Source organism: Dermochelys coriacea, chromosome 6 (genome assembly GCF_009764565.3).
Source record: "Dermochelys coriacea isolate rDerCor1 chromosome 6, rDerCor1.pri.v4, whole genome shotgun sequence".
Lineage (NCBI taxonomy): Eukaryota > Metazoa > Chordata > Testudines > Dermochelyidae > Dermochelys > Dermochelys coriacea.
In genome coordinates this window covers 101213089-101237934 of record NC_050073.1, presented here as the reverse complement: position 1 = coordinate 101237934, position 24846 = coordinate 101213089, and the positions used below count along the sequence as shown (strand labels likewise).

Sequence of the window (24846 nt, the reverse complement as noted above, 5' to 3'; positions counted from 1 at the left end):
CTCCCACTCAAACTCCCCTGTTTAGAGCTCTGTTTGCTAGCTCCTGTGCTGCTGCAGCTGTCTGACACTCACACACTTGAGTAACTTTACTCACACAAGTAGTCGTATTAACTTGAGTGGGACTGATCACACGAGTAAAGTTAAGGCTTGTACCAGCTATACTGTTATAATTACACTGGTATAGTTAAAGTGATATACCAATCTAATTCACTATGTGGACACGCTTATTCTGAAGTGATTCTTTCCAGGGGCCATGTTGTGCCATGATTTCTTATACAAAATTCCACTTCGAAAGAAATGAGGAGTTTTATTTAAGAACTGGTAGCATGATGTAGTCCTATGTGCCCAATTCAACATTTAAGCAACAACTTGCTTACTAAGAAGCACTATTTTTTTTTATCCTGTTGAGTGAGATCTTTGTGCATTAAATGCAATTCATTGCTATGGAGAGCAGACTAGACATTAGACATCTGAAAGCTGGGTCATAGCAGAGCTGTATTATTTTTGTCATTGTCTAATGGAAAATCTCTCTCTTTAAAACAGGTCATGGTAGACCAGTTGGAGGATACATCGTCAGCAATGGTGAGATCAGAAATAAGCAGTAAAAGGAAGGAAAAAAAGAAAAATGTGATCCAAGCAGAAAACTTTCGGACTTTAGAAACGGGGACTCCACAGTTACCTGATAAAGGAAAAGAAGAAATCATTGATTATCAGGAGTTTTCCAAGTAACTAATTAACTTTTATAGAGTCTTCAATATGCCTTGATGTGAAATTGTTTTTCAGTAGTATGTTTCTGAACAAATCTTGTTTAGGTAGTACATGTTATCCCCACTGGGCTTGTCTATGTTACAGTCACAAACATGGTGGGGGAACCAGTAACAATGTGACGTTGCCATCACACAACTGGATTTGTCTACACATGCAAAGCCAAACAGATTCCTAAACATGTTTAATACACAACTGTGCTGTACTTATAGTGGAGAGAAAACCACTGACACTATGTCCACTGTACTGCTTTAATGGTTGATGTCCCAAATTATATCTATACATATATGATTGAAACATTCAGCTAACTCTCACTCCTGTTTCTTTTGAATATTAGTTTAGGTGCAAGGGAATATATTTGAACAAAAATGGATTTGTGCTCATTTTGGTCAAGAGTTTAATCAGAGCTGCAACAAACTCATTAGAAATCCACTTCCAGAATCCCATTAACTCAGTTTCTCCAAGCTTTTTAACCACCATTCTAATACCTTTCATGATAAAATAAGTTCAAAAAAGAGAACAGAGCACAAATGGTAACAGTTTGGGATATAGTCTCACTTCAAGCTAATGGGGTTTGTGCACCTTCAACACCTATCAAGATATTGCTTTTCAGAAATAATTCAAAGTGGGAATGTCGCTAGTTTTTCATATTATGGCCAGATTTTCCAAAGCAGCCTCTGAAATTGCACCTGAACATTTTGTGTGCATAAAAACATAGATTTGAATGTGTATTTGAGGTTTTGCATATCTTGAATATGATGTACATAAAATTGCAGGGGCATTTGTTGAGGTCAAAGCCCCTGTGAAAATTTGGCTCTGTGAAATTAAAGTTTATTTTTATTTACTTTTCAGAGTTAGCTACAGCGACTCCAGTGTTTACCTCAGAAAAAGGATTCCTAATCCCACTGAAAAGGTTAGTATGAGGAAAAATGTAGTGTCTCCCATTCACTACTTCTAATTATCTCCTAAAATCACAGACCTCGTAAATGGTAGACTGCTAATTATAAAAAGTAATTATATGTGATTGCTAAAACACAACCAAATATAAACCTGTTGATTAAATGAAAGCCATAGAATTTCTGGTTTAAGCACTAAAACATTAGGAATAAATAAAAGCTTTAAACGAAAACAAAATTTTTAATCAAACCTTTCTGAGTGGTAGCCATATTAGTCTATATCAGCAAAAACAACTAGGAGTACTTGTGGCACCTTAGAGACTAACAAATGTATTTGGGCATAAACTTTCATGCTAAAACCCATTTCATCAGATGCATGGAGTGAAAAATACAGTAGGCAGGTATATATATACACAGTACATGAAAAGATGGGAGTTGCCTTACCAAGTGGGGGTTCAGTGCTAACGAGACAGTTCAATTAAAGTGGAAGTGGGCTATTCTCAACAGTAGAATACCAAAGGAGGAAAAATAACTTTTGTAGTGGTAATGAGGCCAATGTAATCAGGGTGGCCCATTTCAAACAGTTGACAAGAAGATGTGAGTAACAGTAGGGGGAAATTAGTATGGGGAAATTATTTTTTGTAGTGACCCATCTACTCCCAGTCTTTATTCAGGCCTAATTTGATGGTGTCCAGTTTGCAAATTAAGTCCAGTTCTGCAGTTTCTCGTTGGAGTCTGTTTTTGAAGTCCAGGGAGATTGAAGTGTTCTCCAACTGGTTTTTGAACGTTATAATTCATGACATCTGATTTGTGTCCATTTATTCTTTTGCATAGACACTGTCCAGTTTGGCCAATGTACATGGCAGAGGGGCATTGCTGGCACATGATGGCATATACTACATTGGTAGATGTGCAGGTGAATGAGCCCCTGATGGTGTGGCTGATGTAGTTAGGTCCTATGATGGTGTCCCTTGAATAGTATTTGGACAGAGTTGGCAACTGGGTTTGTTGCAGGGATTTGTTACCAGCAACTACACACCACACAACAAAAACACTACCCAGGAACCTATCCCATCTTTTCATGTACTGTGTATATATACCTGCCTACTGTATCTTCCACTCCATGCATCTGATGAAGTGGGTTTTAGTCCACAAAAGCTTATGCCCAAATAAATTTGTTAAGCCTCTAAGGTGCCACAAGTACTCCTCATTGTTTTTAATCAAACCTTGTGTTAAGAATATCCACAAAGGAATGTCTAATCATGCAATTATACAAATTATAATTTGGGGACTACATTGTAATTTCAATATTTCTGAAGCAGTCAGTGACTCGACACTTCACTGAGGCTGCCATTCTTTGCATAGTGAGTTTTCTTTAATTCTGCAGTGACACTTTCTGCTTTCAGTAAATAGCAAGGAACATGATGTATGTTCTGTATTTTATGTGCAGTAGCCTCCCAATACCTCATTTATGACCCATCCTGCAAATTGCTGAGCATTTCATAAGTACCTCACAGGATTGGGTTTATTGGCTCAAACCTGCACTGCTTGTTGCATCATGCCACTTGACTAATGGCTCAGTCCTACGCCACTGAAATTAATAGCACAACAGAACACAGTGGTAGACATGGTTTGTCTTGTTCTCTCGAGATGTTCATTACCTCACTGGGCCCTAGATTGGCACAGAAAGGCAATAGGTGATGTTGTAGCTGCATTTCACCTTTTTGGGCTGGGACTGTGGCTCTCCCAAACACAAGGTGAAATCCAGGCCTTCCTGAAGTCAATAGGAATTTTGCCATTGATTTCAGTGGAGTCAGGATTTAATGCACACACTTCATCCATAAAGCTCAGCTACTCAAAGGGTATGCAAGCAAAGAGGATTTCACCCACTGTGAATACAAAATATTTGTGTTTCACTATTGTTGATATCACAGGCATTGCTGCTTCCAATATTTTGCAACGGGAATATATTAGAAGCCAAATCTCATTTTGTTGGAGTAATATTTAGAAAGATTTTTGTACATAACTTAAAATCAGCTGCTGTCTTTGTCGCTGTCTTTGATGCTTGTTTAAGAGCCATTTGACTTTTTTCATTGTATTTTTGTCTATAAATATGTAATTTTAGGAATACATTAGTGAAAACAAACAGAAGAACACAGACGTGAATGAAAGCACAAATCTGTTAATTATCAGGTGGGTAGTGTCTTTTTCATGGCATCCAAGACTTCTAGAATCTTGTACATGTGTTCTAAAGTGAGATTCAGAACTATTCTGCAGTGGTTGAGACTGATGTACACTTTAGAAAATTATAGGCACTGGCATGGAATAGGATTCAGCACAACTCCTCGCAGGTCTGAAGTACAAAATTTGGTCGGTATAGATATATAGTAGCAGATTGTCAGCCTTGGCTAGATCTTTGCATGTAGCAAGGGAGACTTAGAGCTGTGTTAATTGGGCAGCTGAGGATTCCCCCATGAGCCAACAGAATACCACATTTGGTGGAGGGGACATTCCAGGGCAAGGAAAGAATGGGAGAGGGTAGAGTTAAAATGTGATGTGCTCCAATGATCATGGGCCAGTGGCACCTAGGAGACTGTTACAGCCAGTGCATGGCCTTGTCTGTCCTGGGACGACTTTGCAGGAGTGCAGCTACAGTGTAGATAAGGCCTCTACTTGAGGCCAAAGGGTTTTTCGCATTGACTTGAGTGGAGCCAGAATTTGGCTCATAATTAGTGGTTACAGGAGTTAATTACGGAAAACATGCAAAAATGCTATTGGAAACAGGAGTGTCCAGTTCTCACTTACATGATTGATAGTGCCAGACCTTCTGAAAATGGTGTAAACAACATACCACATTCTGACTGTTTGCAAAACTAGCATGAAACTCACTGCCTTTGATATCCAGTCAGATTTTCAGTAAGAAGAATGAAAGCAAATCTGCAGAATTACTTCAAAAACAAAAGAGAACATAGGGATATATTTCATTGAAAAACTGGCAAATTTATTCAAAGTTAAAATTTAAAAAGAACCACACCGAAGAAGATGCTGTGTTCACATTAGTAAAATGTGGATAGTTTGCTGTCTCTGCTGATTTAATTATGGCACTTTGAAGATGGAAAGCTCCATCTAAGTGGCAAGTGGTGGTGGTGTTTTGAATTACAGGACCCAGTGAAATCTCCCAGTTTGCAAATCATAGACTTTAAGGTCAGAAGGGACCATTATGATCATCTAGTCTGAGCTCCTGCACAATGCAGGCCACAGAATCTCACCCACCCACTCCTGTAACAAACCCCTAACCTATGTCTGAGCTATTGAAGTCCTCAAATCGTGGTTTAAAGCCTTCAAGGTACAGAGAATCCTCCAGCAAGTGACCCGTGCTCCATGCTGCAGAGGAAGTTACCCGGATCACTTTTTTTCCCCTCTCTTAAAAATAGGAACTATGTTAGCAATTCTCCAGTCATACGGTACAACCCCCGAGTTTACAGATTCATTAAAAATTCTTGCTAATGGGCTTGCAATTTCATGTGCCAGTTTCTTTAATATTCTTGGATGAAGATTATCTGGGCCCCCTGATTTAGTCCCATTAAGCTATTTGAGTTTGGCTTCTACCGCGGATGTGGTAATATCTACCTCTATATCCTCATTCCCATTTGTCATCCTACCATTATCCCTAAGCTCCTCATTAGCCTCATTAAAAACTGAGGCAAAGTATTTGTTTAGATATTGGGCCATGCCTAGATTATCCGTAACTTCCACTCCATCCTCAGTGTTTAGCGGTCCCACTTCTTCTTTCTTTGTTTTCTTCTTATTTATATGGTTATAGAACCTTTTACTATTGGTTTTAATTCCCTTTGCTAGGTCCAACTTTACATGGCTTTTGACCTTTCTCACTTTATCCCTACATATTCTGACCTCAATAAGGTAGCTTTCCTTGCTGATCCCTCCCATCTTCCACTCCTTGTAGGCTTTCTGCTTTTTCTTAATCACCTGAGATGCCTGCTCATCCAGGTTGGTCTACAACTCCTGCCTATTAATTTTTTCCCCTTTCTTGGGATGCAGGCTTCTGATAGTTTCTGCAACTTTGACTTGAAGTAATTCCAGGCCTCCTCTCCCTTTAGATCCACAAGTTCTTTAGTCCAATCCACTTCCCTAACTAATTTCCTTAATTTTTTAAAGTTAGCCTTTTTGAAATCAAAAACCCTAGTCACAGATCTGTTTTTGTTTATTCCTTCCATTTAGTTTGAACTGAATTAGCTCAGGATCGCTCGAACCAAGGTTGTCCCCTACAACCATTTCTTCTATGAGGTCCTCACTACTCACCAAAACCAAATCTAAAATTGCATCCCCTCTCGTTGGTTCAACAACTACTGGATGAAGGAATCCATCAGCTGTCACATCCAGAAAAATCTAAGCCCTGTTTATTATTACTAGCACTTGTCCTCCAGTCTATATCTGGGAATTAAGGTCTCCCATGATCACACAATTCCCATTAGTATTTACTTCATTACAAACATTAAAGAGATCTCTATCAATATCTAAATCAGATTCCAGTGGTCTATAGCATACCCCGAACACTATCCCAGGGGAGGCTCTAGTAGCTTTCTTCTCCAAAGTGATTTTTTCCCAGACAGAAACTCTCTTATCCATTTCATGACTTCTTATTTCTTTACAGTCTACCTCATCATTGATATACAATGCTACTCTACCACCTTTGCCTTTATTTCTGTCTTTCCTAAACAGCACTTACCCCTCAATACCTGTACTCCAGTCATGACTACTATTCCACCATGTTTCTGTTATCCCTATAATATCTGGTTTCACTTCCTTCACCAGTAGCTCATTTTGTTACCTAAGCTCTTCGCATTAGTGTACAGACATCTTAATTTTTGCTGTTTGGCTTCACTCACAATCTTTACCCAATTAGGCACAGACATTCTACCGCCAGTATCACCTATTAGACTGGTAACTACACTACCCTTCCTCCTTATGTCTATTCTCCTATCCATGGCTGTATCCTTTCTTACTTCATTTTCTTCCCTCTCAATGTTAAAATCCGGCGTGGAGATTACCTGGATATCTCCCAACCATTTCCCTCAAATTCCTAGTTTAAAGCTCTCTTACTCAGTTGTGCCAGTCTCCATCCTAGAAGTCTGTTTCCCTCCCTATTCAGGTGAAGTCCATCCCGAGAGAACAGTCTTCTGTCCATGAATGCCTCCCAGTGGCCATACATCCCAAAACCCTCCTTATAGCACCACTGCCTGAGCCATCTGTTGATCATCATAATCTTGTCACTCCTTTGTTGCCCTTCTCTAGAAACAGGCAGAATCCCACTGAAGATCACCTGAGCCTCAATTTCCTTAAGAGTCTTCCCCAGCCTGGTATAGTCTCCCTTGATACGTTCCGGCATGAATCTACCCATATCATTTGTTCCCACATGAAGGACAATCAGTGGATTCTTTCCCACTCCCATTAGGATCCTCTTCAGCCTCAGGTCCACATCCTGTATCTTAGCACCTGGCAGACAGCACACCCTTCTGTTCACTGGATCAGCTCTGGTTACAGGCCTGTCTATCCTTCTCAGTAAGGAGTCCCCAATCATGTAGATCTACCTTTTCCTGGTGATGGTGTGATTCTCCGGTCTATCACCTGTTCTCTCTGGCTGCAAGTTCTCTAGATTTCTATTCTCCTTTGCAATCCTCTGCAACCCATCCCATATCCTCCTCGGGCTCATATTTGATGGTGTTATCTCCATTGACTCTTCCCCTCTTCCTATAGGACTAGCTGCTCTTCTCTTCTTCCTTGCCCTCTCACCTTCAGTGAGCACCTGCTGTGCCCCTTATTCATTTTCCAACGCGGCAAACCTGTTCCTGAGTTTTATTTCTCCTTCACTAGCCCATCTTTTCCTCTGCCTGGTTCTCTTAGTCACATGCTTCCACTGTCCACTTTCCTCACCCAGAAGTCTCCCCTCAGAGTTCTTTGGTCCTGCTTCCATCTGCAAGTCTGAGCTTTTCCCTTCAGCCTTCTCATGTCTTTGCTCCAATATTTGTTCGAACCTCCTTCTAAACTCAACCAGAGTTTCCACCTGCATCTCCAATCCCCGGATCTTTTTCCTCCATCAGCTCTACCAGGTGGCACTTCATGCAGACGAAACTCTCTTCAGGTACCCCCTCCAGGATCATGTACATGCCGCAGCTTCTACATCCAGTCATCCTTCATTGTGTCTTCCACTGCTTGGGTCACTACCACTGCTGCCTCTGTATCTGTCATAGCCTTCCCACCTAAGTCCTGTTAGTCCAAGTAACACAAACCAAAACAAACCACCACCACCCACAGCAAAACAACCCCCAGCAAACACCAAAACACTGCCAGAACACTACACACCCTTCAGTAGCCTGTCTGTTCCTCTGTCTGCCTCTCTTAGTCTTCCTTGCAGACTCCCACTCAAACTCCCCTGTTTACAGCTCTGTTTGCTGGCTCCTGTGTTGGAGTTGCTCTTGTTAGTCCTTAAATTTCATTTCAGACTTTTGAGAACTTGGACCAAATAGCATCAGAGAATCCACCCGCCCTCAAGAAAAGATTTCCAATGTATGTTATCAATGTATAATTAAATTGTTCAAAACCCACGTGGGCAAGAACTTTCAAAATAAATGGCTTCATTACTCAAGTGTTTAAGACCCTTTTCAGAGAGCATTTTCAGAAGTGACTAGTGATTTGTGAGTGCCCTTCTTCAGAAACCGGAATGGGATCTGATTTTCAAAATCAGTTGCAGTTCCACCCTGTGAAAATGAAGTCCCTTTAAGATGTCTCAAGTTGGACACCCAATGTCATTCACAATTTCTGAAAATCTTAGCTTTGTTTCAATTAAAAATCCATATTTGAACATTGCCCAATATTCATTGGGGTTTACAATTTAGGGTGGAACCTCAACTGACATAAATTGGCATAACTCCAGTGACTTCAGTGGGAGTTGCACTGATTGACACTACCTTAGAATCAGCCTGAAGTTGTCAGAGGCTTAAAACAGTAGTGTGCATTGGCTCCTAAGAAGTGATACTGCACAATCCCCTCGTGTGCCTCACAGTTCTGACTCACTCTCTAGCTGGCTGGACTGTAAGATTTATTGAACTACTGCCTTATAGTTCTGCCCATCTTTCCATCAACAACTTCAGTCAATCCACTGCACATTTACAGTTGTTTTCCTCCCCCAACCCAACCTCTCTCTCATCCATTTTTGTAGGAAGAAAAAAGACTTAGAGGCTCCAGAGAATGCTATTCCACCTTCTGAACCTCCATGTGTAGAGCAACCCGAGTTATTTTACTTCATTGTTTTCCTCTGGGTACTGGTCTACTGCCTGTTGCTCATTCCGCATCTTGTTAGCAAAAAACTTTGATCTCACTGAGTGTGGGAATAATAAAAGACAGTGGCTTGATTTTTTTCATGTGTATGCATATAAATCGGTTCCTTCAGGTGAAGCACAGAAAAATATAGGGCCTGATTTTAAAGCTGATACGAAGATTAGTCTTAACTTACTATTGTGCTATTTATAATGTTGTAGCACATTTTATATTGTGACATTGTGTAGATATATATATAGATATAGATATATATGAAAATGGGATGATTTAATATACACAATTTTTATACATTTGTGCCTTGCTTTATAAAATGCTAAATAAAATGGATAATTATTAGTAGAGACACAGATGATTTAGAGCTCCACTCTTCAAAAATGGTTCTTCAAAAATTGTTCCTCTGGCTACACTTATTTACCTAGGGCCATGTAGCTGTGAAAGAAAGGTAATGTGTGACTTCATGTCAAAGCTTGGTCATCCACGTGGGCAGGGCTTGAAATAAGATCTTTTCTGTATTTCCAGTGGAAATACTTTGGTAGAAGAAGCTTAACCTTCCTCCATCAATTATTCTTCCATCATGTGTTTTGATTTCAGTTGAAAGGACTTTTCAAACACATGGGAGCAGATGCTGATCTCAGTTGCACCTATAACGTCATTGACTTCAGTGAAATTGCATCAGAATTACACCAGCGTAACTGAGATCAGAATTTGGCCCATATTTTTACTATGTCTGGGCAGAGGAATTGCAAATATAAATCTTGCTATATTTATTAAAAACCTAAAATGCTACCAAAACAAGATATTCTGTTGCACACACTTATCCTGGGAATATTATGAGAGAACAAACAGTACATGACAGATGTATAGTCATGCATTACTAGAAGGCACTCAGAATCTGTGTTGATGAGCAAGGAATAAGAATCTATATACAACAGAAAAACTTGCCCCAAGTCTGGAATGAAGGTGAAGAAGAGCTAATACATTTCCATTAGCGAAGTACAAGGAAACATTATTCTGAGCCTTGGTATAGATGAAGTGATGATTATGAAGTTTGTCTTTTCTGCAAGTTTTCCTTTGAATTCAGATTTATTGCTATCCTCTCATCTTTTGATATCGTACCCTCTATATTAGCAGATTGGCTGTGGAAAAAAGAAAGATCAAGGCAGCTGCTTACCAGAAGAGATTTAAAGGGAGGAAAGGAGAGCCTGGTATAGAGACTTTGATAGAGGATACCTCAGGAAACATTGACATTTCTTCTTTCTATACACTACTGACAAAGAGGCCACCCTCTAAAATATCTTTCAAGGAGCATTTCTCTAAAATAAATGATTAATCATTCACTCCAAAGCAGATTTTTACAGAAGGAAAACATCAGTTTGGATCTCTTGCCTCTTCTGTTGATTTAACTACTTCCTTGTCCTTTACCATTCAGCCTCTGGATCAGCTGCATCAGTGAATTGCACATATCAGATCATATGAAGACCCTGCCTTTGAAGACACCAAAAATAATAAAAAACCCAGGTTGTCACCTTCTGAGGTGAAGGTGCAACTCAAGAGGATTACAAGCACTGAGATCAATGGGGGAAGAAATGACTTGGAGAAATAGATCCAGAAAAATGTCGGCAGCCTATATTTCTTCTCTCTGAAAATCTCGAGTACATATGAAGGGACTCCTATCGCCAGACAAATAGCAAAAATCCTGGCTTGCATTTGGTCTTATTCTTTTGATCAAAAACAGCATAGAAATGGGACAGTAAAAGTGTGAAGACATCAGTGATTTCTTTATAGCTTATACTGAGCTTTTTAGCCAGAATGGGAATCAGGTATAAGCTTGGGGTCGCCTACTTGGCAGTAGCAATGACTACACCAGAAATACCATAGGTAGAAGTTATCTGCCACCACAGGCACATTTTGACTTCACTATGCCCTGATGATGACATGTAATGCTGCTGGTTCAGTTTGAACATCCATACGTCAGACCACAGAGTCTGATAAAAAAAAAAAAAGATGTTTCATGGGCTTGCACTCAACTTTGTTAGAATAAAAGGTATTTATAATAAGAGGCTGTATGTTTAAGATTCCCTTTGAGTACGCTATTTTTAGTGCTCATCTTAAATAAAAGCTCTTTGGGGACAGGACATATGTACTTGAATGTTAAGCACTTCATTTGCATATGCTTTGAAGTTGTTAAAGGCTTGCTGTCTGCTGAGTATTTCCTTAGTTGCACATTGCACTAAATTATTGTATAGGTTCTTGATATTAGCTTGTTATTACCTCTTTCAGTAACACCTCATCTTGGAGGTGCAATTAGGATTAGAGGATAATGCTGTATAGGATGATAGTTTAAACACTTGGGGTGAAATCCTGGCCCATTTAAGTCAATAAGAATATTGCCACTGTTATCACTGAAGCCAGGATTTCACCCTTGGGCTCTTTCCATCTGTCCATAATAAGGATCTTCTAGTCCTTTGCCAACATCAGACGAGAGTAGAGATGGGTGCAAGCCATAAATTTGAGAAGCAGATTCAGATCTGGACTTCACCCAAAATTTGAGGGGAAGTAGGTCCAAAGTTTTGGTTCAGGCCTGTTTCTAGAAGAGAGATGACAGAATTGAGAAAAGTCCCTGCATAACTGGCACTTCTCTGGAGGAACTCTGGGGATCATGGATAAAGTCTCACTGCCTTTGTTAAAAAGAAAAAAAAAAGTATCAGAAACCAGACACTTTTTGTTGATCGAACAATTAGACAATAACTGATTTTTGTATTGTGACATTTACTTCATGCAGCTATCCCTGAAGTCTGATGGGTTATTTAATAACTAGTGGCCAAAAGCCTGTGCTGTTGCCTGGGTATGGCAGCTGGGCCAAGTAATCCATCATCTGTGCAGTCTCCCTATATAACCAATCAAATTGTTGGATGCAAGTTAGCTGTAGAGTAAGGGCAGTGATTGGTTGAGTCACCTCTGATATCACAATCGGCTAGGACTTTGGGCATGGCATAGATACATGCCTTACTATAGCTGTATGCTGAACGGATGTAATTTGTGAAGTCAAAATGGCTGAATACTTAAAAAATAGACAATAAGAGGCCACGAATTTCAGTGATGGTTGAACCTGGTGATAGTCTGAACAAGAAAAACTCATAGCCATGCTTGCATATGTTTCCATCACTTCGCACTGACTCAAACATTTTAGGTTTCAATGACACACACAATGACAATTCTGGAATCTTCATATTTAGATAAATATCTTGTGTTGAACTAGTACCTTTTCTCCCAGAGGATCCCTTTGCAAAATGAGACTCACTGCACCCACTTCTGAAGTGCAGCCAATTCTGAGGTAGTGTATAGCAGCTGTTTAACACACATAGGAACACTATACAGTAATTTAGGGCAAAAGACTTCACTTCTCTGTAACATTTGGTTAACGCTATAGGGAGACTCCTGTTCATGACAAATTCTTGAATAGGTTATTTTATCATGCTCTTTCTGGTTCTTGCAAGACTCTTGAGCTTCAAGAGAAATCGCTTGGAACTTGGATATAATCTCCTGTCTCCCAAATATTCAGAAAGCTGGCATTGTTATAACAAAGAAACCAAACATCCCTCCCCAAAAAATTGATTTCACCTAGAGGAGTTCATTGGATGTCTCAAGGAGATAAACAATGTCATCCATAAAGATCATTATGATAACTCAGAAACTATATAACACAGCTTAATGCCAGTAGTGTCTGTTTTCATAGTGGTAGCCTTCTCAGTCTGTATAAGCAAAAACAATGAGGAGTTCTTGTGGCACCTTAGAGAATAACAAATTTATTTGGGCATGAGCTTTCATCCTTGCCAGGAAATACATGGCCACAAGGACAGCTATATTATTTTCCATTCCACCCCACTGATCTACTCAAGCAACAGATCATGCAGATTAAACCTCATATAGTCTGCAGCTGTTGTCTTAAACATCATGCAGTTAATAACAGATCATTCAGATTAAACAATGCTATCAAAGCTATCCCATGAACAGAGGTGGGGGTTGGGTTATGTCCCTTTGTGTTAAAAGGATGAGTACAGTTCTAGATGGACTCAGGATGTATTGGGCTGTTTTCACTGCTACAAAATTATTCAGCTGTTAAGTAAGGGGACTGAGGATAAAGAACAAAAGGTGATTCTTACTGGTGTGATTAACCTCTGATGAATTCCTTATCTGACCGATCAGTCCTCATCCTCAAAGGAACTCTGCACAACACTTTCGAAAGATGAGCCTGGGAGCTTAAATTCATAACTCTGCTAGACACTAAAAATCATGGTCTTAATAGGGACACTGGATTTAGGGCTTATTATATACAACAATCTGTAACCCACTAACCCTCCTTTTTGTCCTAAAACTACAGGGATGTTAACATGACAATTCAGCTTGAATGGCCCCCTATGTGCTAACTACTTATGCTAAACCATCTGTTCAATCTTGTTTTTAGCTGTGACATTGTTAGTACCTTTCCCCCAACCTGAAGAAGAGCTGTGTGTAGCTCGAAAGCTTGTCTCTCTCACCAGCAGAAGTTGGTCCAATAAAAGATATGACCTCACCCACCTTAAGGAACACTCAGTCTATTGCAATACTCGGCACTGGACACAAATGCACCCATTTAAGCACTCAAACCCTTCATTCCACATGCAGCATACTTAAAATGTACCAATGCATTTTACCTGTAATTAGATGTTGTGTACTCTATTGGTATGTTGCAACCTGGGAGCCTGATCTTGAAGTCTTTACTTTGGAAAAACTCCCATTTACGTTAATAAGAGTTTTGCCTAAAGAATGCAGGACTAGCCAGGGGTATCTGATGTTTTAATACCTAGTGGGCAATGTCAGCAGCAGTAAGAATGTAGCTTGCCAAAAATGAGGAGAGATTAAAAGTGGGTGATTAAACCAGAGGACTAGGATTCTTTAATTCTGTTCCTAGCTGTAAGAAAAGGAGTACTTGTGGCACCTTAGAGACTAACAAATTTATTAGAGCATAAGCTTTCGTGAGCTACAGCTCACTTCATGAGCTGTAGCTCACGAAAGCTTATGCTCTAATAAATTTGTTAGTCTCTAAGGTGCCACAAGTACTCCTTTTCTTTTTGCGAATACAGACTAACACGGCTGCTACTCTGAAACCTGTTCCTAGCTGTGTAACATTGATCTAGTCACTGAGGCCAAAGTTGTCAATCTGAGTGTCTAAAGTTAGACACACAAATCCATATTTAGGCACTTAACTAAGCCCTGCTTCAGGGAAGCATTTAAGCACATGCTTAAACCTAGGCATGTACTTACTTAAGTGCCCTTCCTGAACAAGGATGTGTTCCTGAATTGGGGCCTCAGATTTTGACTCATGGATGCCTAAATCCTTTTTGAAAATGATATGTAGGCTCTAAATCAATTAGGCATTGTGACACTGAGTGCAGCAATGCCTAATTACCTTTAGTAATCTGGGCCTATATAAAAAAGGATTTGAAATTTAAGGAGGAAATTTCATACAAATTATCTGGCAGATTCTTACTCCATTTTCAGCTGCAAAATTAGGAATACACATTATCAAACTGAAAATTAATGCACCCCTTACCAAATAGATAATAATGGGTCAGCACCATGGGTGTGACACATACAAGTTTAATTTGTGTAGCCTTAAAAAATACAGTCCCATTTTAAATACCATCAATATTTTTGATGGATTGAGCTCTAAAACTTATTTTAGTGGAATTTCTACAGTGTAATTGAAGTGTCTACAGAATCTTATCGAAAGCTTAAAAGTTCACTAAGAAAAACTGTTTTAAAGATGAAATATTATTTTGTATCAGTGATTTATCTATATTTGAAAGCTGTAAAAACATTTTAAGAGTATCTGTATAATTGTATGAATGTTATACTTATTAATCATTGTAAATCATGAGAAAAATAATATTAAAAAAGTAATCAATTTCATGCATAATAAGACATGACTAAATAACTGCAAATATGAGTCAGGTGAGTCAATGAATAGTAGTCTTGAAAAATATGGTGAATGAGCATATAAAACTATATAATACAATCTTTAAAATAGATGCTTTACCGTTTTTGTTTTGTGGTAAAACTTGTTGTTAAGGTTGCAAAATACACTAAGTGATGAACCACTTTTCTTCACTGCATTCTTAGCTTTTTAAAATAATCATTTGGGGGGTTGAAATTTTCCATGTATTGCTCAAAACACTGCTCTCATCTAAAGAAATGTAAATTCGGAATAACTCTATTGATGTCAATGAATTTATTATGATTTTATACAGATGTAACCAATGTACAGTGCCCGATTGATTTCAGTGGGACTTCACGCAGGTGCAGGAGTTCACCTGCATTGATCCAATTGCAGGACCAGGACCTTAAAGAAATGGGGTCTTTTATAAGTGAACACTTAGCAATGTAATCTAATAGTTGATTAATCTGTGCCAGCTTTAAGGATTTAGGGCTATATCCTGCCAAGGTATTGAGTGTGTCCTATGAGATCTAAGTGTCCTCAACTTCCATTGAAGTCAATAGGGCATGTTGGCACTCAGCAGCTTCAAGATCAGAACTTTATGGTGGCTTTAAATCAATTTAAGTACATACACCATAATGCAGAATAAGAGCACCTGCCACTTTAAGAGCCAGCTCACTTAGGTCCGTATTCACTTAATAGTCTCATTCTCTTCAGTGAGTCTCCTGGTGTGAACAAGATGATTTATTTGCATGAATAAGAGTTGCAGGATCAGAACCTTAGTCTTTCAAGCAAGTTAATAGAGACTTTTTACCTCTTTCCCCCCCCACCACAAGAGAAAAAAACCAGGGAAATTAAATGCAAAAATGTGCAAATGCAATATTAAGATTGCACAGTTAATGTGGGTATCTAAAAGCTCACAAAATGCAGGAGTGAAGATGGGACAGGTTAGCATTGCTGTAGGAACCTTACATTTTCCATTTCCTAATGTCCTTATTTATTTACTTTGCAACCTTAACACTGCAGTAAAAAAGATTTTTTTTCAAGAAGCAATACTGTGTGTCAGTGATAATACCACTTCAGTGACATCTAATTTTTAATTGTTATAATCCTCTCTTCAATAAGAATATGAGTTGCACTTTTTTTTTTTAACAGCGCAAAACTGCCAAAGCTGTACAGTGAAGGGGTGGATCTTTAGATATTAATTTAAAAATATGTGGGAAAGTATCATCAGAATGCCTAATTCATTTATATCATTTATTTAAACAGAACCCAACAATAAGGCATGGGAGGGAAATGGAATCATGCTTCTTATTTTTAGGAACCTTGGATGATCCCTTTACTCTCAAGAGCTAAAGCCATGTTCATTTCTTGAGTGACCATCAAAGCATTGTTCTTTCACTCTGAACTCTTTGTCAGAAAAAGTGTCCTTCTTCAGTAGAATTTCTGCTGCCCCCTTTCCAGGCAATGGTTATTGCTGGTAAAAGAAAATGAGAATTACACCTTATTTTCACACTCTGAAGGAAACATTAGGCTTACGTTAGCAATAGCTATGTCTGCTTAAGGGACATGAAATCACCCTTTAAGTGGTGGTTACTATATTTTTAACTGCTATATGAGAAGAAAATAAAATGGCACTAAGAGCCTGATTTGTGGTTTTACTGCCAGGGAATGGGAAACAATTTCACCTCACGAGAATAATAAAAACATGCCCATTGAACAAGGACCAGATTCTGATAACCTTGCTCATGTTCTGTGGTACCTTACTCCACAAGTAGCCTCATTAGTTTTAGTGGGACTTCTTGTAATTTCTTTGGGGCAGGGCCCAACTCATTGTTTTGTGTTTATACAGGGCCTAGCCCAACGAGGTCCTAGTCCATGACTGGGGCTCCTTGATGCTATAGTAACAAATAAATAATAATAATGTCTGGTTAGGTGCCCTCAAAACAATGACGGGTGGAGAATCTCATCCCGATGACTAAAATCCATCCTTAGAAATCAGTGATCCAGTCTCTTCACTTTTTTTTTTTTTTTTTTGAGAAACATGGAATAATGTATTACTTTTGTTTAGTCAAACCCTTCTGTTTTTAATTATAAGAATCGGACCATCTTCTTTCTTTTGTAATCTCATTATAATTGACTTAACGGGCCATAACTTAACTGTTGCTTCAGGTATGCCAACACTTTCAGCTATCTTACTCTTACCTGTAAAATGCAGATGAACTTACTTTTGTTACTGTTTTCCAGTTTAAATTTTAATATGTAAAGTGCTAGCTTGCTGAAGGAGTTAGAGGGACTTTTGTGCCAGGAGTAAACATCCATCAGCAAACTTAAATGAATGTCCATTTATTTTTAATTAGCTCCCTTTCTTTAGCTAATTGTCAAGGATGCTGGTTATTTAAATGAGTGTTTGCTGCCTCACCATCAAACCAACTCTGTGCAAGTTGTTCAAATATATGGTCTTGATCATACTTTGCTGGAGATTCTCTTAAATAAATTATCCAGTTTGTATTTGTGGAGAAGTCTTAACTATATCCCCTAATAACAAAGCTTATGTAGCATCACTGTGTCAAATTCTTCAATTTGGTTACATTAATGCAATTCCACTGATCTGATTGCTAGACCCATTGACTTGTTCCAGGGAGATAACTGAGAGCACACCTTGGCCCTGTTTGTTTTATAGACACACACACTTCCATTTTATTGAATAGCGAGGAGAATTTGAAACTATAAATGGTATTAAAAAGGACGTATGTATTTAAAAGACAATGAAGTTTATATATAAATACTTCTGAATATTTTCTTGGTCAGTGCTCCACCCTGAATGTTTGCAATTATTGTTCAAAGCTGATTTTTGTGAAGGAAAAATTAAGAGAAATTAAAATGTTTTGTGTATAGTAGATACAAATAGCAAAAAGAGATTACTTTTAGAAACTTGATCTGTAATCAGACTAGGATGCAAGAGTGAATAGCTTAAAATTTTATTTTATAAAACCTCCAATTTTGAAATAAACTGACAAAATTTCTGTAAGTATCTGTTGTCTGCATATTTTCCCATGCTGAGAAATTTCTTTGCTACATTTACTTTTTCAGGAGAAACCATTCTGTTTTGAATAATGTTATTTTCATGCTAAGAGACTGTATTTGCTTGTTATAAAGAAATCTTAAGAAACAGTTTGACAAGCAGAAAACATACAGACAGTGATTGTTAAAAAACAGGAGCCTACTTTTCTCTCCCAGTCACTTTTAAAAAGGAGTAGAAGCTGAGTTTAGGAAGGTGAAGGTTTACCAGCATGTAGAATCAGGTATATTGGGGCAAGCCTTATGTAAACTTCCAGAAATAATTTTGCTGAATCATGCATTTGCAGAGGTGGATAAATGTCAGCTTTACAATAAGACTTATCGAGCTCCTTTTCACTTATGATTTGAAGCATTTGAACTGGTGGCTCAACAGGTGAATAGCTGATACATGGATCCATTTTATAGTGTTCCCCAGTCACTTCTCTTGCAGTCATGGGGAAGTAGCAGAAGCACAATGAAACACAGAGAACCAGGGCCTGGATCTCTGTCCCCAAGAGTTTACAATCTAAAATGGACAAACTTAGACATGCAAATAAACAAAGGAAGGTGATAGGGAAGAGAGAACTGTGGGTTATCTTTCAATAAATGTGTGATAGATGGAATCAGAGCAGAAAGTTTAATGGGCTATCTATCTTGGGTACTTTAAATGACCCCCCTTACAGCAGAATCTGCACAACTCACACTCTTTAATGTAGTTATCCTCCACAATACCTCGCTGAGGTAGGGAAGTACTTAACCACTGGACCATCCTTTTCCACCTAAATCCTGCAGGTAGTAAGTATCTCTAGGGATCTATCACTAATACTGGCCCAATCCTGCTTCCAGTGGTGTAAATGCAAAACTTCCACTGATGTCAGCAGTGCAGGATTTGGTCCCTAGATATAATAAATGCTGGGAGCCATGGAACTAAGCCTGTGGTTTTTAATAGTACAGTAGATGAGGATAGAGTTAGGAACAAAAAAAAATTGCAACATTTATTGCAATATGTGGCCCTGATCCTGCATTTGGGACTGTTCAAGTGTAATGCCTGGTGGCCAAGGTGGACTAGGGTCAGTCCAAAGCAGCAGTCAAGTGTGTGGGGGTGGTCAGGTTGCCAGAAGGTCAATCGGTATCAGAGGCAGTCTGGTGCAAAGGTTGGCATTCTCACAAGAGTCTGTAACTGGAAGATCCAATCCAAAGGGCTAGATCAGCTAGTTGGGGAGGTGAGGTTTAGCACGGCAGGGTCAGACAAGGCGATCTAGGCAGCAACCAGCAGGCAATGGTCTGTTGCTCAGATAGCTTCCATCCTCTTCCTGTTGGGGTCTTTAAATAATCCCAGTACCTAATGAGTGCTGCCAGTCCATCCAATGAGGGGCCTGGGGTGTGGCTGCTGTGGGTCTGTAGGCCTTTAGCACTAAGGTTGAGGTAGCATTTCAGTACTCTGTTGTGGTGCAGTGGATAAGGATACTACCTAAGTACTTAGCAGGCTTGGCAGGGTCCTGACATCAGGTGAATCTAACTGCGGAATTGAGGCCAAAAACATGTAGGTCCAAAGTTCTACAGGCCTTAGGAGTCGTGAGTGAGTATGAAGTGCAGGATTTGAGCACTGTGAATGTATGAGTGGGTGGACTTGGACTACTAGAAGCTGAAAGTAATGCCACATGTAATTGCTTGTACATTTGCAACAGTCTCAGACTTGACCAACGCCTCTGTCCTTAGATATTAATAACATGTATGTAGGTAATTTACAGATTATCAAACCTTTCTTCTTGTAGCACTGCTACGGGTATTGACTTGCAAAGATAATCTTCAGGAAAGCTTATTACAATCATTCCTAAAATGCCTTCCTAGTGACTATATGCAGTCTGTGAGTGGGTAGTGCTGTTATCCACCGATTATTTTTCCCTGCCTTGATATACATGCTACCTTTAAACACAATGTGAGAGTTGATCAAAGTGAAATATATAGCTCCATCTGTTATAAATCCTTTGAATTCAATATCTTTGCATTAATGTTTTTGGCTGGTCTGTGCACTTGTGGAATTTTCTTTGCCATGTGTACGTTTAATAAGAAAATGATGATCTAGCTATATTATTTGTCTGTCATTCATCGTATATATTGCAGCTAAATCTTTCACTTTGCAGAGTAATAATTCTTATATACCCCTCATGGTCTAAGAATCTCAAGTGTATTACAATTGCTAGTTAATAAATTTCCCCTAATAACTCCAAGAGATATATTTTTATACTTGTGTTACAGATGGCTAAAATGAGGCAAGAGAGGTTAAATGACTTGCCCAAGGTTGTACCAAGAATCAGTGACAGAGCTGGAAGTAGAATCCCAGGGCCCAATCCTCAGATGGCATAAATACCAGAGCTCCATTGACTGACAGTTTATATTAGTTGAGGATCTGGCCCCCAAAGTTCTGGCTATCAGTTTTCTGGTTTTAATCACTGGAGAATAAAACCTTTCCCTTATATTTAACACTATACCAAAGTTAACTGCATTTCCCTTGAAACTGACGTATTTTTGTAAGTGTTCCCATGCAAATCAGATCTCTTCATTAATAGATGTTATAGACTTGGAAGGAGAGGAATGGGCATAATGATGATTTGTATCATTAGTTGTGATCCAAGTCACTTCCCAAAGCTGTCAGCATAAACGTTTTTGCTCTAGTTTCTTCATCTCAATAGATGCGTTTTCATTTCAGGTTAAAGCCATTGCTCTGATTAATCATCAAAAACTATACAGCTCATATGAAAAAATTGCTTCTTAGGAATAACTGTGTACTTACATTTCCTTTGCCGGTATTGTACTGTGGGACAGTAACTGACACAAATAAATATTACATTTGATATGCAAAAGCAGGAGTGTCTAGATCGCTATTGGTTGTGTTTTCTTTCCTGATAAAATGAACAAGCAAGTTTCAGATCAACAAATACAGAAAAGTCTATAGCACCAATGAGTACGCTTTGTTTACCAGAGATACAGATTAATTAATTCAATAAGAGGATTTTTTTTAGTGTTTGTCATTGGTACAAGTGTCATTCAACAGATACCATTTTATAGCACATACACAATTTTGATAAATATGGCAACACAGGGGTTCCAGATTTGTTTCTTGCTCTGTTGAGTCAAAATGATGTGTTTTATAACTGCCAGCCTGTGAGCATAACCGGGGATCTGTAAAGTCAAGCTGGGCTCTTTCTTTTTGAAATCATCACAAGTAAAGATGCTGAATGTCAAGTTATAACCTCTGTTTTTCTTGGGGAAATCCATTGCTTAACAGGTGTAAAAAGCAGCAAAAGTGTATTTTAGTCACTCAGAACAAAATGTATTCATTCTGAATAGACACATGGAGCAGATGTGTTGATTCAGGGTGTGCTGTTTTGAAAGGTAGAATCATAATTTAAAGAAGTTGTAGTGAGGCTGAGTGGCCTCCCTCCGAGTGGGAGAGCGAGGGACCTTTACTCACTCCCTGGAGGGTGGAGCCTAGATTGCCCTGCCCCCCTCACCAGAAGTACCAGGGCATGGCCGGAAGTATAAAAGGCCTGCCCTACTGCACAGTTGGGGGAGAGCCTGTGGTGGAGAAGGATGCTCTGCCTGTTCTCCCATGTCCCTGAGAGGAACCTGCACCTGGCTGTTCCTGATTCCCAGACACTGACGAGGACTGGCCCGGAGTACCTGCTGCCGTATATCCCGAGGAACCGGAAGAGGCCTGGAGGCCGCAGGTACCAAATCCCGGGGAGGCAGGAAGTGGCCCGGCTGCAGAACCAGATGTGGCGCCATTGGTGTGTTGCGGCTGGACTCCCCCCCCCTACACAAAGGCAGCCAATTCTCTCCCTGCCAGGGCCCTGGGCTGGGACGCAGTGGAGTAGGGTGGGCCCGTGTACCCCTGCCAACCCACCCCGGGGTGGCTGATCTCCCTACACTGTGCAAAGAGACTACAGCTCTGAAGCGGAGCTTCCCTTACCACTCACCCTTAGGGACTGTTTGTTTGCTGGCTGCCTGAACTCTGCCCAGGCCAAAGCCAGCCCTGAAAGACTGTTTTGCCTGCTGGCCCCTGAGCCTACTTAAGCACAGGCCCCAGCTCACCTGTAGACTGTTTTGTTTGCTGGCCGCGTGAGCCCCGCTCAGGCCAAAACCAGCCCTGAGACTGTGTTTAAGGGCTGACTACTTGAGCTACCCAAACCCAGCCTAAAGCCTGACTGTGACTATTAATCACCCAGCTCTATTGTGGGCTCTCGGCTGTCTCGCAGACTCTGGTCCTGGCCAGACAGAGCCAGCCTGAGTGGCCTTCCTCCAAGTGGGAGAGTGAGGGACCTTTACAGAAGTATAGAAAAGAGCCAAAGAAATTAGGAATATGCACATTTCACTAGCACTTCAGACGCTATAGCTGAATGCCCCCTAGATCCAGGGGGTCAGGCAGCTAGCCTGAGCTGCAGCCCATCCCCACTGTGGCCACACTGCTATTTTTAGTACACTAGGTTGAGTGGGGCTAATATATGTCTGTCACCCATGCTGGGAAGCACTCTTTCAGCTGCTTTGTAGACATACCCCCTATGGCATGACTGGCTCTGCCTCCTTCCTGGTCATCTGCTGATCTACCCAGCTTCCAAAACCTTTCAGGCTGAGATGACTTAGCCTTCTAGCTAGGTCACATACCTTTCCTGGGTCCCCAAAGTGCAACATACACACACAAAGAAAAGGAGTACCTGTGGCACCTTAGAGACTAACAAATTTATTAGAGCATAAGCTTTCGTGAGCTACAGCTCACTTCATCGGGGCCGATGAAGTGAGCTGTAGCTCACGAAAGCTTATGCTCTAATAAATTTGTTAGTCTCTAAGGTGCCACAAGTCCTCCTTTTCTTTTTGCGAATACAGACTAACACGGCTGCTACTCTGAAACCTGTCATTATACACACACAGAAACACATTCCTCCCCCTTCCTGCACTCAGTCCTCAGCAGAATCTTCAGCCCTCCAGGGTTCTGCAACACACCAAGAAACAAATGCCTCTGCCCTGCCTCACTTCATGCAAGCCTAAGTTGGTCATTGGCAACTAAACAAGGCAATTGTCCTGGGCCAGCCTAACTTCTCTCAGGGATGCTCTTATAGACAGCATTTTCCTCAATTTCTGGCCCCTGCCAGCCTTCTCTCCTGCAGTGAGAGTCTGCTCCCCCTCCTTCCTAGCCACCAATAGAGCTGGGCTCTCGCCTTTTAGCTTCTCCCTTGAAGCCTGGCACCTGGTTCCAGGTGTCATGGGGGTGATTGGGCTGCTAGCAGCCCATTAAACTGTTCTGGACTCCATGTGGGGTTTGAACACCATGTCATTGAAGCATTAGTCCTCATTTACAGATGGGTAGCATGAGGCACAGACCACAAAAGCCCAGGGCTAATAAGATCTGCAAAGGAGCCTTAAGGAGTTAGATGACCAAATCTAACTGAAACTCCCTTGGGCTCCTTTGAAAGTCCCAGTCTAGGTTTTTAGAATGGACTCTGTTTGGGTATTGTTTTGCCCTGTATCTGTATTTTTGCATCAATGGTAAATTTGAGGTGCAAATATCGGTACCTAGTCATAAGGATTTGTGCTTGTCATTTATTGCAGCTGCAGACATGCTAGCGCAAAGTTATGAATTAGAAAATGGCAGCCAGGTTGCGGTCCAGCTGAAAATTAGATCTTAGTGACTTGACCAAAGAGTCACAGCAAGTCCAGTGGCAGAACTGAGAATAGAATCGAAATCTGCTGCTGTCCAGCAATTTGCTTCAACCATGGGACCATACTCCCTTCCCAGATAATTGTTAGTTTATTTCAAAGCATGTCAGTGAAACTGTATGTAGCGTGTGTAGTAAAATAACAAGACAACATTGTAGCTGGTCTCAACAGTAGAGAACAATAGAGGTCATCATTGACTTATAGTAAGAAATCACTTCAGGATCCATTTTAGAACACTGAGCAGATGCACAGAGCCAAAAAGCACGACCTATTTTCTCCTGGCATGATTTCAAAATTCAATAGCATGAACAAAGCCAAGTACTGGAACAGACTGAGTAAAATAATTTGCAATTTTGAGTATTCTAGCACAAATATGAGAGATTTTTTTCCCCTGAATAAAAACAAAACACAACTAAACGGTATGAATTTTGAAATGGAAAAAAAGAAATTTCTCTTTGTCTTATAAACTCTGTCACACAGAATAAGACATCAACACTTCTAATAGCCAGGACATGGCGAAAGCCATAATTTAGTGTCCTACCATTTTTTTTTTTGGTTAGAGATTTTAATTAGTTGGCAATGCCTATTTCTCTTGCTCAATCCAATCAACCTGTTTTAATAATAATAGTGATAATAACAACAATAATAAATAACAAAAACACCTTACAGGATGTCCACGGAGTTGAAATGCCCTGCATGCTGTATTTGTTTAGTGTTCTGTATTGCACAGGCTACATTACATAGTCTGGTGTTAAAATCTTTGTAAGAAATTTGTAAAGAAATTATCTGAATTTACAGTCTGGGGATAAACATTTAATATCAATTTTACTTACAAAAGCAGATGACCTAAAATAATCAGTTTTTGCAAAACAAAAAAACAATCAGAATGATAAGAGGATAAAATACAGCACAAGTGTGATCCTTATTGTATCATTACATCTAATGTTCCTGTGGCTGATGGAGGGAGCAGAGGTGTGGAAATGAAGGTAATTGCCCACAATTCTTTCTCTGAGTTCTTGGCTCAGATCTTCAAAGTTATTTAGGTGCCGAACTCCCAGTGAAATCAATGAGCATTAG

At 39.8% G+C, this 24846-nt stretch overlaps 1 protein-coding gene across 2 annotated transcripts in view; it reads left to right on the top strand.

The window, feature by feature from the left end:
- The window catches only part of CLMN (calmin), a 113179-nt gene extending 95168 nt beyond the window's left edge, over positions 1-18011 (top strand). For both annotated transcript variants that reach the window (XM_038407861.2, XM_043516646.1), the window contains exons 10-13: positions 544-725; positions 1618-1678; positions 3787-3854; positions 8899-18011. In XM_038407861.2, coding sequence (XP_038263789.1) covers positions 544-725; positions 1618-1678; positions 3787-3854; positions 8899-9052 — 465 coding nt within the window. In that variant the 3' untranslated portion in view covers positions 9053-18011. The remainder of the gene's footprint in view (positions 1-543; positions 726-1617; positions 1679-3786; positions 3855-8898) is intronic.
- Positions 18012-24846: the final 6835 nt, after the last annotated feature.